At 34.5% G+C, this 19,647-nt stretch overlaps 2 protein-coding genes across 5 annotated transcripts in view; one reads left to right on the forward strand and one right to left on the reverse strand.

The window, feature by feature from the left end:
• Positions 1–11,211: 11,211 nt before the first annotated feature.
• LOC125064450 lies at positions 11,212–15,401 on the forward strand. The gene is made up of 3 exons (XM_047671471.1): positions 11,212–11,234; positions 14,689–14,781; positions 15,030–15,401. The coding sequence occupies exons 1-3, from the start codon at positions 11,232–11,234 to the stop codon at positions 15,315–15,317; spliced, it is 384 nt and encodes a 127-aa protein (XP_047527427.1). The 5' UTR covers positions 11,212–11,231; the 3' UTR covers positions 15,318–15,401.
• A 1,469-nt stretch (positions 15,402–16,870) lies between these two features.
• LOC125064448 (ecdysone-inducible protein E75) overlaps positions 16,871–19,647 on the reverse strand; it is an 82,057-nt gene continuing 79,280 nt past the window's right edge. For all 4 annotated transcript variants that reach the window (XM_047671467.1, XM_047671468.1, XM_047671469.1 and 1 more), the window contains 2 exons: positions 18,875–19,110; positions 16,871–18,764 (listed from right to left, as the gene is read on the reverse strand). In XM_047671467.1, the coding sequence (XP_047527423.1) occupies positions 17,208–18,764; positions 18,875–19,110 (1,793 nt within the window). In that variant the 3' untranslated portion in view covers positions 16,871–17,207. The remainder of the gene's footprint in view (positions 18,765–18,874; positions 19,111–19,647) is intronic.

Consider the following 19,647-nt stretch of genomic DNA (forward strand, 5'->3'; position numbering starts at 1 on the left):
TTAGAAATGGAGTACAAATATTGCAATTTTTCTACGTAAAAAACCTAAGAACCAAAAGTTTAATTTGTACCAATGAAATGAAATATACTTAAGGATGAATGTTATAATAGCTATATTGTTCATAAGTCATTGCAGTTTTGTTTACATAGCCGGCGATATCGATCGCGAGGTACGCGAATGTTTGGCAAATATCGTTGCGCAATAAAACCAGAACAATGGCGACAATGGAGATTTATTGCCATAACATTCGCACCTTGTATTTCCTTCGAAAACCATCGAGTTAGTTGAATAATGAATTATATATATGTAACATTTTCTAGAAATTTATGACACAGGTAACGGACTTAAAATCTTTGAAGACAATTTTACCTTAAAAGAACGATACCCGAATGTTGGTAAAATACACAGGTATATTAGGTTTATTAGGTTAAGATAACAATTTTGGAATCATATTTATAATTGTTGTCTAAGCAGTGAAGGTAGGAAATTTACATGGCCTAAAGTATAATATATCTTTAAAAAAATAATTTATTTTACATGTATTAGAGTTATAAGTTATAATTGACAATTACATTACAAAATATGTAATTGCCCATGAACATGTATGTTCTATCTATTTTTTTTTTTATTATTCAACAGATATTTAAAAATATATATATATCCACATTACTAAGGTACTAAAATACTTTATTAGTTAGTTATAACCCGTTTTCCGCAAATATGATTGGCCTTTACTCATTTCCGTAAATAGTCACTACTAAGCTGTTGTTGGGATATTTTCTACCATTCTTTTAATTGTTGTCACATACGTCATTCGTTTACGATGACGTTTGATTAATTTTTATACCGTATATAGTCTAATAGCTTTAATTTAAAATTAAATTACACAATAACATTTACCGCAATTAACTTAATACTATTGATTATTATTTTAAAATGCCTACCGAAGAATTTTGAATAGATATTTAGTTTAATTGTTCACTTAATACGTATTATATTTTATGATCAAAACACTGACATCATGTTACATAACGTAATAATATTATATTTGAGTGTCTTTAGTTCCTAAACGACTTTATTTGGATAATTTTATGATGTATGTAGAGCGGTAGAGCAAATTGTTAGAAGAGATGAGAGTCGGCGTGGGCGAAGGGAGGAGGGGCTATGCTGCCGAATATTTTTCGCACGCGCAAGGTCGAGGTCATATCGTTTGACTTCCTAGATCAGGCCGGCCTCGCCAGCCATCGTCCGCCATTGAGTTGCTTACTCTTGAAAATTTAGAGACCCGGAAGCAATTTATCAATTTTTAAAACTAATATTTATCTCATTTAAAGTATAATTTAGTGAGCACTTATATTATCTATGATAGTAGATAGTATAAAAAAGCTACAAATTATCTATACATACTATAGTCTATAGTTGATTTTCGACATACTTACGATAATGTTAAAATGGAAAGACGATTGTTATAGTAATATCGAATCAATTTCGCTATCTATGGACTTTATCAGGTTGTGTCTTCTAAGGTCGAAAGTATTATATTACGTCGTGTTCGTATCTAGATATTACAAACATTTGCAAAATATCCGGATAAAAATATTCAGGGTCAGCCTCAAGGTCTTACCGCTTCTCTGATTAGAACTATGGCGATAAGAACGAGACGAACAGTGTAATATAAAATCTTTTATATTCGAAATAAAGCATATTTTTCGTCAATCGTTGCTGTTTTATATAAGAATTAAAAAACAGTAAATATAAATTTGCTGTTTTGTTGATTTAGCAAGGTTATTTTATATATGTAATATATCAAGATTAATGTTCAAAACTAAGCAGAAGTCCCAAAAAACAATTATGTGTATTTATTTAGAATATGCTATATCAACAAAACACTGGTCACAATTATACTTATTAAAAAATAAAGATTTGATAAAAAGCATGTTATTTGGTACAGTATTGTGTTGTCGATGCACATACGCACAGCTTCACACTTCGCACTTGCACAGTGCGACCTTGTCGCGTGACATTGGCGAGCACGGACGCTTCCTGTTATCTCATTGCGATACTCCTCGACACTCGCGACCGGCATTAATCATTATTGGAACAAAGAATGTCCACTCACGGTAATTGTAATTAGCACGCGTCGGCCTTGGCTCGCTCATTATCTCGGCCACCGCCGCCGTCCGCCATGCCACTGCCGCCGCGCGGTCACCACAGTTGATCACGTCACAAAGGACTACAACTATGTATACAAATAGGATTGTTTTCCTCGATCATTGTTTATTCTTTTTATGATTATTGTGAAGTAAGAAATCACATAATTGCGATATGTATCTCTATAGTTTTTATATATATATATTTTTAATAATATTTATAAAAATATCTAAGCATGCATATAATAGTCCTAAAATATAAGCTGTCAAAACAAGACGTTTAATTCTATCAAATCTTGTTACAATATTAATTACCGTTACTTATATGAATAAAACAACGTCGTCATGTACTTTTCTTAAATCTAAATAACCATCAAAAGTGGGCGTTACAACCAAAGGCGTCCTTGTAATTACGATCACGTGCGGACGTGTGGCAGAATAGACCGGTAAATAAAATATAAGCAAATACAAATGTACTTATAACCTATAGGGTGAAGTGAGACGTCAGAGCAATATCGAGTGCGCAGTGCTTACTGCGCAAACATGTTTACCGACGACCACTCAAAGTTCAAGGCCCTGGCTAACGACAACTGTAGAACGATGTACTTTTCTTGTGGAGGTTGCCTCGAGGGCACATTAGTTGGCAATGTGAACCAGTGGTTTTGAAGCCGGTTCCAGAATGTCCTTCAACTAATTTTATGTAACGTTAAAATATGGGTGGCGACCCGTCTTCCAAAACTATCTATACTTATTTTATTTGTATTCATAAAAAATAACATGACCACGATTTTTGTGATAAGATTAAAAACAATAATTATTATTAGTCCTGTGAATCTGTAAATTTGTAAAAAAAATGTATATATGTATATTTTATATTTTTTTAATTACATACTATAATAAAACATTTGAGCATCAACATTTAACCTACGGTTAAAACATTGTAGTGAAGTGAACCCAATTTGTATTCACTTCAGTCAACTTCTTGTATAGAATTATATAATTTATATTAATTACAATTACGATTCGCGCTGACCACTGAGCAATATGTCAGACGAATAAATTAATAGATCACCATAAAACACTATAAATATATTCTGAGATAATTAAATATATTCCAGGCTTAATGGAGTTATTTAAAATATAATAAATGGAAAAAAATTTTCATATTCTAAACAATAGGTTTTTTTTTTATTTAAAGAAATATCTCAATTATAATAATTTCTATCGTAAATCAATAATGTTATATTTTTATCGGTGAATAAGTGAAATGATATTAATAACTAGAAATTACAATTGTATGAATGAATTTTGAAAAAAAATCTCTACGTTTTACGAGGACTTTCTTCACAATTTCATACTGTGATAAGTTATATAGGTATGATTCGCGCGTTCGCGAAATCCTTTAAATGCGCTTAGCATAAGAACAGCTAGACTTTTCGTCTCTTACAGTATTGATAAAAATAAAATTACTTTAGTTAATTAGTTACTTAGTCTACTTTCTTGACCAAAAGTAAATATTCAGTAAACGACGTAAAGAATAACAAATGAAATATAAAAAATGGCATTAATGGTAATTAAATATATGTATGATTAACGACTGTCGATTTTAGAAGACGGATAAATGGTAAATAGAAATAAGAAACAATATGAGAATATTGAACGCGTTAAATTTGGATGAAATTCTGAATTAAGAACAAAAGATGATTTGTGGTTTGGACTCCTGACATTGAATGGATTTCCTGTCTATTTACATTACTATAGATTACCTTCACACAAGCGGGCTAAGGTCACCAGAACGGCGGTCTGCAAGTACGCCGATATTACACATGCCATTGTAGATGAATTCTTGTGAGAATAATAAAACGATGTTTTTGTGGTTTAGAGCCGTAAGTAAATAGTTCGTTACATCATTCTGCTCAAAAACAATATTGTTTTTCGAATTTTAAATACGTAACTTGAATCCTCGATATTGTTATTATAATAATATAATACGATATTTTTTTTCTTTTCCTGGGGATGGTGTTTGAGGAAACCTGATACTAGCGCGTCATACGAGCGGTAAGCGAATGGAGCTCGGTACGGGTGACGGGCGCCGCGGCGACCCTGACTCTTGAAATAGTCTTCCGCATTAACGCAGAGAGCGAAAATATCGCATGATGCTGCCACAAGGCCGCCAACACTCCTCCCCCGTACGCACCTTATAAGGAATTAAATCTACGAAACGGGTTAATTTCGTGAAATCCTATTTATGACATCATATATTTTTAGACTGTGAAATATGTAGAACTAAAATTTAACTTAAAGTTGGCTCTTAAATATAGCGTATAGTTAAAACAATTTTACTAACAACGGAGAAAATCCCGTCTTTCATTGTATTCCGCCCATATGTATAACTATAAGAAATAAATGAGTCGAGAATATTATTTAGTTTCAAGACACAATTACACATTAACTCTCTTGTTAGAGTCACCGTTCTATTCCGGGTTTAGTTATTTGAATCAACTTATAAATTTATAATACCCATACTGAGTATTACATTTTATCTAGACATTTCCTAGTAGTCTGACTACAAGGTCTGTCTCGTTGTTGATTTTGTGATAATCTATATCACGAGTGTGTGTTTGTTTGTACTATGACTTTGTCTGCAAAGTATATCATGCCATTTTAATTCATTATTATGTACTAACTTAATTTTTTTGAATCATATTAAATGATAGTACAAGGAGAAAATAAATGAAAATAGAAAAGAGAATGGCATATATTTAAATAAATTACATGGTAGATGACTTGAAGTTATCTATAAAAATCTTAAAGAACATTTTTGTAAAGCCCGTAATTTCGAATCTTTGAAGACGTGCTGTACTTGTTGTATTGTGAACTTTTAAATTGAAGCCTAATATGTATATAACTAAATCCTCGAGTTAACAATGAAACTGCAGCACACGTAAGCATATCCAGCAATCCATGCAGTATCGCTTATCGTAAATATTTGCGATGCAAAAACTTGACACATTGTAAAATCAAAATTAATTATATTTTATGAGCAAATTTAGTATATATTTTTTTCCTATTTTAACGTACCTACTATATCTTCATTACATATTAGGTCTTATCCGCGAGATAATAATTTTCCTGTATAATAAATACTGCGATGTTTCCAATCTTAGCTTATTGCAATAATTTCTTCTAAAATACGTCATGACCTTGCAGACCGCACTTACCGTACTACTGAACGTGTTTAAAGTACTAAATCACACACTTCACAATTGTAAACAAATCGCCCGCCCACTTGTTGCAAAAACGCCAAATAAAAATAAGTGCGCCTTACAAAATATTAGTGACATTGTTGAAATTTTTCTAGACGATTTTCAGAGCCAAAGTTTAACAGCTAATAAATAATCATTAATTATTTGCCGTTTGGATGCACAACTCATGCGTTTATTTAAGAAAATTTGTTATTTCGTTTAAAACGTTAAATAAATCTTTGCTACACAATTACTTTATCAGAAAACCATAATTGATTAAAAAATAATAGCAATATTTAGAACAAAATGTTTTATAAAAACATACTGAACTTTCATAAACCTACAAATAAAAATGATTAAAAACCTAATGTTGCAGTTATTTCATACAACACTAGTTTTAACAACATTCTTATAATGTTACTAATATAATAAATACACCAGTACACAGAATATTTATTTATTATTTATTTTATTTTATAAATATTATAGTCCTGAAGTTAAAAATCTAATTAACAAAAATCTCCTATTGTCATTCCATGCGCAACTCTCTTTTGTTTTTTTAATAATTATTTTGCGCGGGAAAATATCTTGTATTATTTTCTAAAGCCATACGAATGACGTTCTGAAATCGATTACACTTTTATGAAATGGGATACAATAACAAAATATGAGTTTATTAAATATATAATTATAATATAAATGTAACTACATAAATAAGTATTTCTAACAAATATAAATATTAATTAAATACAAGTTGTGAAGTGCATAAACAAGGGCTCAAGCTTGCTTTATACCAAATTTAAACAAATTGCGTTTAGTAGTTTGCGCGATTGCCAAAGAGCAAAAGACACATAGAGTAACTTTCGCATTTATAATATGAGTATAGATTAGTATAGATAAGCTAGCTTTAATTGCAAATGAGGCTCAGTCACTCAGACTCTATATATATACTTAAGGATTTATATTCGCTATGATTTGTATGTATGTAAAATGTACTGTTTATTGTATTTCTTTAAAATACAAATACAAAAAATAAATGACATATAAATAATTAAAAAACTATATGACATAATTGAAATCAAAAACAAAATCAATCAAAATCAATGAGTTTACACAGTTTAGGCAAATCGCTTTTAATATTTTAAAATAACATTTCATGTTAACGTTCACCTTCAATGTTTCTTCGATACATTTAAATTATTTGCATTTATATAAACTTAAAAATTACTAAGAGCATCTCTCAAATATTTTTTGACTCCATACTCTTTACCAGAAACGTAAAATCTTAGGTTTAATATGTTTTAAACATTAGTTTATTGCCAAAACTGAAACTTAATTACTAAATGATTATGATAACAACCGTGACCGACTACTTAACGTGCTCTGGAAAGTGAGACCCAAAACACCCAATTCAACGAATATATACATAACGTGTCTAAATACCAGTCCAAAACGAATCCAAGACTATCGACGTAGAAAGTAGATACGCAACCATTGCTTCGACCGATAATATCATCTTGGCTGTTTTCTAGAGTTGTAATTTAATATTTCACTACTTATCTAGTAAGAAGACACAAATAACTGAGAAAATCCTAATTTATTGTTTGAGCTTAAGCTTAAGTGATACAAAATAGAAGACAAAAAACAAGAGTTTTCAAACTTCGATTTTTTTCGAAATTCATTAGAAATACAATATAAAAATGCGTCTATTAAATATTTTGCTGACATTTTAGTACGGACCTACAAGTATACATATGACATATTTCAAAGCTACCTTAAAATTACGAGAATTACAAAAATATTTCAACAACTATCACTTTCTCCATAAATCTTTAAGACTTATTGTAATGCCAAGAAATTATCTCAAATACAACTTTTAAATTATAAAACAAGCCTGTCTAAATGTAGCGTAGACAGATTATGAATTTATTGTTAAAATATTGTGTTGGGTTCTTAATCGTTTCGGTAAATGATGTGCTTTAATTTTAAACTTTGATGTTTGAAAATAAAAAGGTCATCGTGCGCTCTTGTCTCAATATCCTATCTGATACACGGCTCATAAAAGAAAGTAATGCTCAAGTAAGCAGCCACACGAATTGAAGAAATCAGACGCTACAAATTAAGCAAGAAAAGCAGGTCAGAGACCAATGAAAGAGAATACCATATAGAGATTCGAATTGCTATGAAACATGAGGCGAATTTAGGTACTCTACTTCGACATAAATTTAATAAGGTCGAGTAAACGTATCACATAGAAAGTGAAATAAATTTGTGGATTTTCTTACAAAAATATTTAATAAAGAATATTAATCTTAATGGTTGTAATGTAATAAATGGAATAAAACTTGTTTTATGTTTATTTTAGAATACTATATACAAATCTACAGCGCGGCAGGCAGCGATGCGTGGCTGTGCGGCCCACTGCCCTGACCCACATTGATGATGATTGTATGTAGATTTTGTAAGTCATAAGTCAAGCGATTCGTGAATACGATGACAGCATCCATACATTTTCTCCGCCTTTAGTACCAATTATCATAAGGTCCCTGCGACGAGATCGCCTCACGTCGCGCCCTCGCCAGCTTGGCGCAGAGAAATTGAGGTGATATCGCTTATAATATACATGTGCTTGATGCCCTAGTGACCAACAAAGATGGTACACATACTTTGCTTTTATAAAATTCCCTTGTACGTTTTATATAAAATAATACAACACATATAACGATACCATCAGTGTTATTTTTGTATTTAATTTATTTTTAGCAGAAAGTTAATATACGTTGAAAGAGTAAATGATTATATTTTTTCTCAAAAAACATTTTTAATAAACGCATATTTTATACTATACTTAAATCTTCGAGTCTTGTTTATTTGCGCGGTGTTTAGTATTTAGGGTGTAACTCATTCAAGAAAAATTCATTCATCATCCGAAATCAACAATAATTTAATGAATTGATATACCAGCTGTCCATAAAGGACGAAGTCCTTTCTCTTGTGCAAGTCGCTATGCCTTTCTCGCACAGCATCCGTGCCACCTAAGATTTCTCTCATGTCCGTATTCGGATTCAGGTCGAGTTCACCTCGCCCAAACATACTGCTCTACATAAACAATGCCATGGTAATTACAATTTGTAACCGTTTTAATATTTAGATTATTATAAATAAAATAAGTAATTAATAAAAAGTGAAAATCGTTGCCGATTAGCAAAAGTCAAATATTTAGACGTTTCTTTAGTTTTGTGTCGTTGTTAACTAAATTTTATGTCTCGAAAAAGAAAAAGATTAAAAATAGTTTCATTTAATTCCAAAATATACATAATCGCTACGTAATGATATATTTTCGTCACAGACTTTCGTTTCCGTGCCGTAAGCTTTTTTTTGCAATTGTTTTTTTTTCATATTTCACGGCTCAGTTACAATTTAATAAATTCGTTTATCTACATCATTGCCATACCTTAATAACTAATACTCGTCTATAGATTGCGTCTTTGTGATAAAGCCGAGATTATTCTAAAATGATAAGCCAGATAAAATGTTGTATTTCTCAACTCTTGGTTTTAGTCAATTCCTTATTCACTGCAGTATCCCTGTGTTAGAGCCGTTTTCAAATTTAAGGTTTATTTTCCTATCATCATTTCTTAAAAAATTACTTCTTAATCAAATTAATCTAGTCTAATACTATATGTCGGTATTATATCAATACGAGTGTAGCTTTGAGGCGTGGTCAATGTTAATCAGTGTTTCCTGGTTAACCACTCAAGATAGGAAAATCGCTTAGAATGTCAAGTCGATATTTTTGCGCGGCCATGAAATTACAAGGCCGACCGAATATATTTTTGCGGACGGCAACGATAAGCACGTAGAAAGTGATTTCGATCGGCTAATGTTTTATTTTTGGCCGTATTCCAAACGATGCGTTGTAATAGTTGATTTAATTTTGATAATAATATTTTACTTATAAAAATATATATAATATATTAAAAGACTCTATTAAAATCCTAAATTTTTCTTCTTAACATAAGACATTTTAAAATATATAATTAGCGGATACCATTGATCGTTTGTTTGTAAACAGATTAAAATTTCTACTAGACTTTAACCACGTCAATTTTATCGTTTGGTTATGAGTATGTGAAGTTGTCACATAGTGTATTGGCGTACTCGTTCCGCGTAATATGCGCGCGAATCACAGCAAGACTCGGTGCGCTGGTCGCGGTGTGGACGGTAATGCGTGAGACGCTATCGGTCGCCATCGGCTTGTCTTATCGCGCGGGCACCTCAACGAAGGTCTCTCGGAGGTCACACACTGACGTCATTGTGATAACAATTTGCGCGGTGACCTTGTCGCGCGCGCCGAATCTCAAGGTTGCTGCTATTTGTACAGTCAGATAGGCGAACATGCTCGTATCCACAAGTCGCGCTCGCTTAATATCACGTCACTATTTTTTTTTATTTATGGAAACCACATGTTTAATTGCCGAAAACAACGTGTTATGCATTTCATCCTATAAAAATTCCTTTGAAAAGTAATTGCAACATCGTTGATACTCGAAACAACATACATGCAACAACCGTATAAGAATGAGATGGCTTACTATTTTACAGACACTTTATTTTGCTTTACTCTTCAAGTATTATGTTGTGAAAAGTACAGACGTATACGGAAACAAATGAGATAAAAGACAAGTTCGCGGTCACCGAGGCTCTGAGCGCCAAGGCGTCGGCATTTCTGCAAATATTGTTATTACGCAAAACGGCCTCGCTGTGTCGCGGAAGCGTTCAGCGCTACTTTGTAAATTAATATTGTTCAAGGACGAACTTGACTCTATATAATTCGTAAGAACTAAATACAGAGGTATCTAAGTTTTTTATCACACCAATACTAGTAACCTTTATTGTGTGAATTTTAAATATTTTTTGTATATCCAATGTCGTCTGAAATATTTTACATATTTATGTAATACAAAAATATTTTAAAGTAAATTTGTAAATATATTATGTTTTGCGTGACGGTTTCTTATTTTTACAAACAATACGGTCTAAGTGTTATTGGTTAAGCTTACAAAATATATTCTTAAATTTAATAATGTAAATGCATTAGTATTTTCAATATCAATGTCTATGTCAAAATCGACACGTGTCCAACTCACGTGTCTTCGACACTGAACGTATGTACTTGATCTGAATGCGGAATCTATATTAGGCTAACGATAAGCTTTCTGTAATTAGTTCATCGATTTTAAATAAAAACCTACGTACTTCTTATTGCCACAATTTTTTAGTCTTCACTGTCTTACACACTGTCTGAGTAGCTAGCATACATTGAATGCTTCATAACTATATTTACTTATAAATGACGATTACTCAGTACAATACGATATAAATATAATTGTCTCACATGTGCGCTCTAAATTTTATTTAAGCAGCCATTCATTTATAAATAGAAATTTTGTACATAATACACTAAATAAACGTATTTTAACTCTGTTTTGCGTTAAAAAGAAGTTATTGCCACTTATTTGCAAATTGAGACGATAGTCGATGTAGCTCGCTAAGTGCCCGGAGCAATGTGGATTGGTTACGCAACTCGTGCGCTGCCGCGTGAAGAGTGAAGTTCAATGTCACACATACGCACACAAGCATCCCGCCTTTGCGAATAAAATATATATAAGATGATATAAAACTCGCGCTGGTGTGCGTTGTGATATCTGAATAATCGCAGCCAACCCGTTACTCGCCTCTATCAGCACTTCCCGGAATAATTCGCGAAAACGTTATTTTGCTTTGTGCCCACAAGTAGGTAACTGAGACGTCAATCGTATTTTTGCGCAAGGTCATGGTAAGTCAAGCTGTTATTTTCAGTATTGGTTGTGTTCTATTCCTTTTTCACGGTCACGTATTAGCTTACATGACTAACAAGAATGTCGCTGTTTTGTCGTTAAATTCCGATCACGCAAACATTTTCCTAATAAAAAATACTGTTCAGTAAATGCGCACCGAGGGTCTATTTATCCAAATAATTACCGAAACAAAAGAATCAGTTCAATAGTATTATTCCTAGTTCAGTACGCCCTTGTCTTGGCATCTGTTGTATTTGGAGCGCGAATGTTGTGAAAGGCGCAGGTTTGACGTAGGTCAAGGGCGAATAGTCTCACCGACCTAATTGCTAATGCGCCCTCACAAAGCCTTGCCCGTTAAACATGTGCCATTTAATAAATCTAAATATTATTTATTTTTTTATTTCAGAAGAGAATTTCAATGTGATAAGTACCATTGATAGCTGTTATAATTAGTTTATTACTGTATTATTAAACGATATTTTGTTATATTTACATATCTGAAAATGCTAATTAGAATTATTCAATACCATTAAAAGGTAAAATTATCAAAGAAATAGTAACTTTTCGTACTAATAAATAACTTAATTGTGAATTTAATTGCCTATGTACTTTAAAACGTTATAGTTATCAAGTTTAAATAAGGCACTACAGACGTCACAGAATTTGTTATCGGTAATAGTAAGGTGTTAATAGAAGCGCTAGGCGTCGTGACCCCGCGTCCTTGCCATGACCTTCCCAGCATCCCTCCTGGACCCAGAATAAAGTTATTCCATCATCTATCTACCTAGAGGACGCTTAACTGAAAATAATTTTCTATTTCGCTTCAATCTGTATAAATTATGATTGCTATCTCCTGATTTCGTATAATATTTTAAAAATACGACTTACGAGTTCAATAAAATGGGATATTTCTTAAGTTATTGTTAAATACGATTGACTTTGTTGATATCACCTAATTGTGGCAGAATATAAGATTATTCGTTATTATATATTTAATTGTCTTGCAAAAATTGTAAATACAAATATACTTATCAACAGATATGTGTATAAATAATGACATGTAAGTATATTGCATATACTTTTCTCTTTTTATTTTTGGCCATGGGTATGAAAAAGGACCTTATCATAATAAATTAAAAAAGGATTTAATACAAAATTAAAAACGAGTTATACCTCTGTTTATACGGAGGACTGCCAATTATTAACCAAAACTACTTTATCATAAGAATCTGTTCCATATAAATATTCACGATCCTTGTATCTGGGCCAATCCGTTATTCGCTATAATTTCGTTTGTCCTCGATCCCTTCGCACGAGGTAACCTAGATTCTGACTCGAACAGCCTGTCATCAAGGCCTTCTGACTTTAGGGAACGTTAAGGACATTTTATATACCCATATTATACAAAGTTTATTAGCAGTTAAGGATATTTGAATGTAATGGAATTGTAGCTTGACTTAACTATTAACGTAAAACATTATTATATCTAATAATTAAAATTACTATGAATGATAACACACATATTTCCGCTTTAATATCGAGTAATATGTTAGGTATACGAAAACAATCTCATGTAAACTAATATCTAAATACGCATTTATTGAAACAATATTTAAGTAGAACATTTTCAAGGTTAACATTGTACTTTGAGTATTTACGCAATCATTAGCAATATATACGTAACGATATAGATTCGGAGTTCGAGGACAAGGCACCACAAACGACACGAACAGATAAATGTATATTTTACGTAACAGATAAGCTTCGAAACCTATTGTCACCACGAGGAAACAACTGTTTAGTCATCACTTTTTCGTATAATTATGTACCTATATAATACTTTTCTTTACAATTAACGACATCAATTAGCTTCGTAGTATATTATAATTAACAGAAGTAACTTATTTCTTAAAACAATCCAGTTTTAACAAGTATGTTTACATCCGTTTACAAATTTTGGGGAAAGGAGTAAATAGTTGTAAATTTACGTCTGAGATGAGTTCCGTTCTTCGATTTTGTTTTTGATGTTTTTTTATTCATATAAAGTATTTTAAATATTTGTAGTATATTTAGTGATAGAGTTAAAATATGTATTGTACTACGTTGTTACTCGTCGCTGATTGTGCTGCGCGACGTAACACGTAACAGATATACAAATGCAACTGATGCCAATTTTATGAGTAACTCGAACGACCTCAATTATTTGTGGACGAAATAGTGTTCGTTAGATCTTCATCAAGCTCGCTATGCTACTTTCTTTGTAACACTAAACTCGGACTTACTTTAATGTTTTGTTAATGTCCGTTTGAAACGTTCTATTATCGTTACCACTTTTATGATAAAGTGAGTAATTTTTTATTATAAACATGAAAAAATAAACTATAAAAATATATATTTTTCTTAAAAGTATAGGCGTTTAATTTAAAATTTAATTTTAAAACAAGTAGTGAACAAGAAAATAAATAAGTAGGTAATTTAAATTGCGGGTAGTGCGTGTCTATCTATATAACATTTTAAACCTTCAACACATTCGATTTTAATAATATTTTCATGTTACTTACGAAAATAATTGTCGTGAGCAAAGAAAACTAGTTCTTAAACCACATCAAACAGAGGAAGGCTCTAAATTTGGATGTTTAATTTTTTATTTTTTTAATGATCATTTTAATATAAAGGAAAATGTCGAAGAAGAAGTATTCTTCTTCTGTATTTACTGATAACCGCCGAGAGGTAAGATACAGTTATATTCTTACCCTCTTCAATTAGATTATTTACACATTTTTCAAAAACCTGTAACCTTCTAGGGTGACGGTTACGTAAGCCTAAAAAAACATTAAGTAAGTATTTATGTATGTATACAATTACTTCTCCGGAGCGTGGATAAAGGTCGCGTCCCACGCAAATCTAGGGTGTTATCGGGTGTGAGGGGCGGCGGTGGGGGGCGAGCGGGCACGCGCGGGCATGGCGACCTTGCCCGGCTGTGACTCTGCGACCTTGGAGCCGACCGCCCGCTTCCCGCGCCCGTTCGCCCTCACCCCTAACACCAACCCGCCCACACCATCTCTCACCCCCTCGACTGCCTACATTGCTACCATCATGTGCAAAATTAAATATCCCTCAAGTATTAGCTTGAGAGCAGGGAATCATTCGGTCACTTAAAGCTAACGAAGAATATACTTTTAATCACATTTAATTAAGTTAATCCTTGTAATAGGTATGTCATTAAAAAATTAAAACGTATATGACATGTAATAAAAGGTTGGGTTGTACAAATTGTCATGTTCAGGATCGCTAGTGACCTTCGTGATATAAGTCGCGAAGGTCGAAATATAAAAAATAATTAAGTTATAGGAAGATTATTGTCACATCACCAACTTATGGTTTCAATTAAATGCAATTAACCAATAATAATGCTAAACGAGTAATTTTGATATGAAATATTATTTTAATAAGATATCCTGTTTCCGCGTGAGCCGTCGCCCGGGCGCGACCTCGCCGTCCAAGGTCGCGGGCAACCATTCGGGGTTTTCCGTGTGTCGCCTGAAGGTCTCTCGCATTGACTATATTTACAGCGTACCTTCATTTTGAGGTAGCTACTTCATATATATTAATAGTTGATAATCTTATCTTAATTTTGTTATTAAGAAAGCACATGGTTCATAATGTAAACATTCTATTTGAATCATTTAAGTACAACGGAATCTAAATATAATTTATGTTGCATGAATATCTGAACGTCGATCGTAGTAGAAGGCATGTTTTCATGACATTATTGCGGGATGACCTTTTCAAAGGATTATGTGGGTGGCGCGGAGGCTGTTGGGCCACCCCGAGTTGGAGCCGGCAGTGGTGTGAGCGGAGTGCAGGCGGGCGATGCACCGTCCGCAGGAGTCAAGTGCACGGCCGGGCCGCGCCGCCGCGCACTGCGCGATGCACCGCCCCCGGCGACATGCGCTCCGCTGTCGGTCAATAGCCACTATCAAATACCATTCCGGTACAAGTTGCACAATAGCGGATTAAATTGCATGATTCGATATTGTTTAAACCTTTCGTCACTATTTCTTATAAGTTTAAATCAATAGAAGTAATAAAGTTTGTGATATAAATTTTATTGTTATTTATTTTAATTTATATAAGGCCACTCGAAGATATAATATATTAAAGACCACACAACTGACAATATTTGTCTTGTTTTATTTCAAACTTGTTTATATTAAACTAAACTCTTGCCTTGTATTTAGAAAATAATTAAATTTTTTTCTTATTCTTTATAAAGTATTTCTAAAACTTGAATCCTTAAAAAAGCATAATAGAAAAATTATATCTTTTGAAATTTATAATTATAAAATCCTAATATGATCCCGCATAACTTACAAATTTTTGTGTAGACCCGTGTATACGATTGTGGAGTTCTTGGTGAACGAATATTCTCATAATCTGTTTCCACTTTTTTTTAACGGTATGTGTATTGATTAATCATAACAATGAAAGTAACGTTAATAAAAATTAAAGTCACATAATTTATATCTTATTTTTTTAATATCGATGTTAACAAGCAGTAGTCATTTAAAAAGTTTTATTCATTAGCTCTAACGCTGAACACGAATGTAAGCAGACGCCGAAGAAGGCTGAAAGTTTGACGCTGAATTCAATAAATATAATTATTTTTTAAATTGATTATAAATCTAATTACTTCAACAAATTCAACTACAGTTACTATAAGATTATTAAAATAATCTTTATTTGATATTTTTATTCGACTTATAATCTTAGATTATTTTTTAAGCATATTTATTAAGTAATTATTATTAATTTACAAAATACTCTAATTTGTAAATATGTATGGTCGGGTTAATTAATATATTAATTAATCAAACGAATTCTATTGTCAAACATTCAACTGTCATATGATATCGAGTGTTACTAGTGTCATATTTTAATTCAAATTCATAAACAGAATATATTATAAGATTTATTATATGCGTTTTCATTGATCATTAATTTCATAATAAAATTATTTAAATATCTCCAAAGCGATTGAGGAAGTGTCGGCAGACGGCAGCGATTTTGTCACGTGGCGTGCGGAAGAAGGAAGCTCGCTGTAGGGTCACCATAGGCGGCAGCTATTAGGACGGAAGAGCGGCCGAGGCCTAGGGCGGCCGTTGAACCGTTCTAACTACAGTAGTTATCAATTTAGTGTACTACATCAAAATGATCATGATTGTAATTTTTTTGATAGCGTTAATGTTTTCTCAGTTATCTCAGAACATAAGACCGTTCTATAAAACATTTAACAATTAATAAAACATCGACCAGTCAATGTCATTTCATAATGAATTGACTTTATTTAAAATGTCTAGTATTTGTTAAAGGATTATTTCATTGATTATAGAAAATTAATTTACGCTGTTGTAGAAGATATAAGAATAAGTGTAGAATCACTTCAATAAGGTAGCAGTTTTTTACATGTGGATTATTATACTTTTTAGATTTTTATTGCTTTAAAGTACCTTCAAAATAAGTTAATGAATAAAAATTACTTAAATATATACTTTTTTTACTTGTGAATGCAATTTATTCTTTTATTAGTTTATTAATTTTAGCTTGGAATGGAGAAAATAAAATCGACACATAATTTTTACAAGTTTGTTTTATTTTAATTTGACAACCTGTCATTATATTAACAAACAAATGACTGAGCACGCCCACATACGCACATACAATACACTCACAAACACACCACGACCGGTGCTGCATTGCATTATAAATAATTATACTTATATAGTCTTAAATTATTTTTCAGTCTATTGCGCTCTCCTCGTCCGGCACCGGCCACACACGCACGCGTCTTAAACGAATTATCACATATAATATATTAAACCGATTTGCGAACGATTATTAACTACATAGTTTATTCAATTTAAAGTAGGTCGGGGTGGGGTAGCGGAGACGTGTGGCTCCGCAGGCCGGCCTCACGCTTCCAGCATGCGCGGCATGTAGGAGCGCGGAGGCGACGGTGACTTCTTCGAGAGGTTAAGAGGCGCGTCCGCAACGTCAACTTGCAGCTCCAGTACTGGTTCAGGCTTCGGAGACGCTCCGCGATAGCATGTAAGCAACCCACCAGCGCGCAGGGGGCAACCCTCGCTTGCACCTGTGCTTGGACTTCCACCCGTAGCCACATCGCCGCGTCGCATATACTGTTGGATAATGTCTGTTCGCTTCAGCTGCTCCGGGGTCATACGAGGACCCTCCATAAGACTCTTAGCCAGCACCGAGTGCGTAGAAGAGAGAGAAGCACGCAACGGCCTTGGCGAATGTGCCGGATGGGCAGGGCTTGCCGGGTGCGGGTGCTGCGGGGGTTGCGGCGACGGCGTCAGCTGCATTGGTCGCGCTTCAGCTTCTCCAGTATCACGGCGCATAGCACGGAATTTTTTATGACGATTATATGCCTCTTCCATGAGCGAACGCGGACGTGGTGCGTCAAATGGACGAATCGGTGGTGCTTCTAATGCGCGCTTTAAAACAGGCATATCGTCCGCCAGTGCTGGTGGCCGTCTGTCTTCCGTGTGTTCCTCGAGCGACGACCGCGGACTGGAACAGCCCGAACCAGGGCCGACGATTCTTTCATGTTTCTCATTGCCAGATTCGATTCCAGAATCAGTTGGGGAATCTAATTTACGATACCGCGGTGGAGGACGCACCGGTGTAACCGTAAGTCCGTTGTGCGCTAAATGAGCAACACCGAGAGCTTCTTCATCAACAGAGCCTCGAGAGTCTAACCTTTGGCGCCCGGCTAAGGTTGCGGCTAACAAAGGTGTACCACAGTCGCCTACTACTTCACCAGATTCGCTGCTAGACACAGACCCAATAGGACTGCGAGCTGATTCGTCTACAACTGAATCTGCCCAGGAGCATCCTTCTTCATCACCCCACATCTGTTGTCTTAGTAGTTCCTTATGTTCTGTGCGGAATACGACCAGTTTTTCTGTATGAAGCGTACTAAGCGTACGAAGGTCAGGTAGAGTATCCATTAATTCCCGAAGGAAACCAGGTCTGTCTGGTCTATTTTGAGTAACGACAGTTTGTAGACACGCTTTCAGTCTCGCGTGCATTCGCTCTACTAATTCGATATTGCGAAGACCTGGTCGGTCTGGTGTAATTAAAACAATAGCGCAGAAGAGCCCGATTTCGGCGTCTGTTAAATTCATGGAATTCATGCGTTCTGCAAATTTAAATGTAGAGTCTACGAGGAAACGTGCGTTGGCTCCACTTTGAATTGAGTCACGTTTCATAAGTTGACCATTTAAGCATATTATACTATTGAGCGGAGCATCAAACATACAAATAAGCCGCACAAATAGAGCGTCAAAGAGACCACTCTTTAACAAAGTAAACTTGTCATCTTGCGTGAGTAACTGGAATCCAGGTATGAGGCCGGCAAAGTCAATCACACCGCGAATAACGTGGGCGAATCTCTGAGAAAATTCTTTCTCAGACTGCAACTCGGGCGCTGGATTCAGTGGGCAAGCCTACGACAAAAAATAATACGTTAGAAATTTGTTTCAAAAGATTTTTTTAAACGTAAAAATGATATTCAATTCTTGTTCCAATATATATCAATAAAAAAGGTTAAACTTACCAAAGTGGGTTGAGAATAGGTGGGACAATCACGAGCGCGGGCACGCATGGCGGCCACGCGGTCGCGGGTGAACTCGCAGGTATCGAGATGAGCGCGCACCACTCGGGCCAATAACCGCGGGGCGTCATCTAGTTCTGCGGCTGCTGCTTGTTCTTGCGCCCGTGACGAAGAAGATTGTTGCATTGCTGCTAAAATACGCGCTTTTTCGCGTTTCGGAACGCGCCCAAATCGCACAGCTGCAACAAAGAAAACCTCAAATTAATATATACTTCAAAAAGTTAAAATTCAGTATTCAAATTATTGCCGCAATTGAACTACGGAATTGTTATGCAAGGTCACGGCTAGGGTATACGCATACACATACAGTAGGACTGCAGCTGTCAGTACACGAGCGTAAATATGGGTGCATATCGAGCCATGTGCACGCGCAGCTGACAAAAGAGGGTAAAGTTCATCGTCCGTCGTCGCAACGATCAACCCTCGATTTGAAAATATTCCGACTAACCTATTGCGATTTAGTGAACTAGTTCGAAAACGAATGACAATGCGCGAACCGCGAGGTCATGTGCAAAAGTGTTACAACTTTCTCGTGCTAGGTATGCTGCGGATCGAAAGGCAGTATGCGTCGGGGGCGGACACGCCGCTTATGGCCTTCATGCCCGTGCGCCGGTGAAAGTGTTTGTGCGCTCAGCGCACGATTGAAAACGAAAGCGGAGAGCGCCCTCTCGCCATTTCTCCTGACTTTCCCTGCGCTAAGTGTGTCACGCCAGATG

Source organism: Vanessa atalanta, chromosome 6 (assembly GCF_905147765.1).
Source record: "Vanessa atalanta chromosome 6, ilVanAtal1.2, whole genome shotgun sequence".
NCBI lineage: Eukaryota > Metazoa > Arthropoda > Insecta > Lepidoptera > Nymphalidae > Vanessa > Vanessa atalanta.

Excerpts from the sequence above, each read along its gene's own strand:
- LOC125064450 (XM_047671471.1), top strand. Across the intron at positions 14,782-15,029 it reads TTTCCGTGTGTCGCCTGAAG|GATTATGTGGGTGGCGCGGA; the intron begins GTCTCTCGCATT and ends ACCTTTTCAAAG.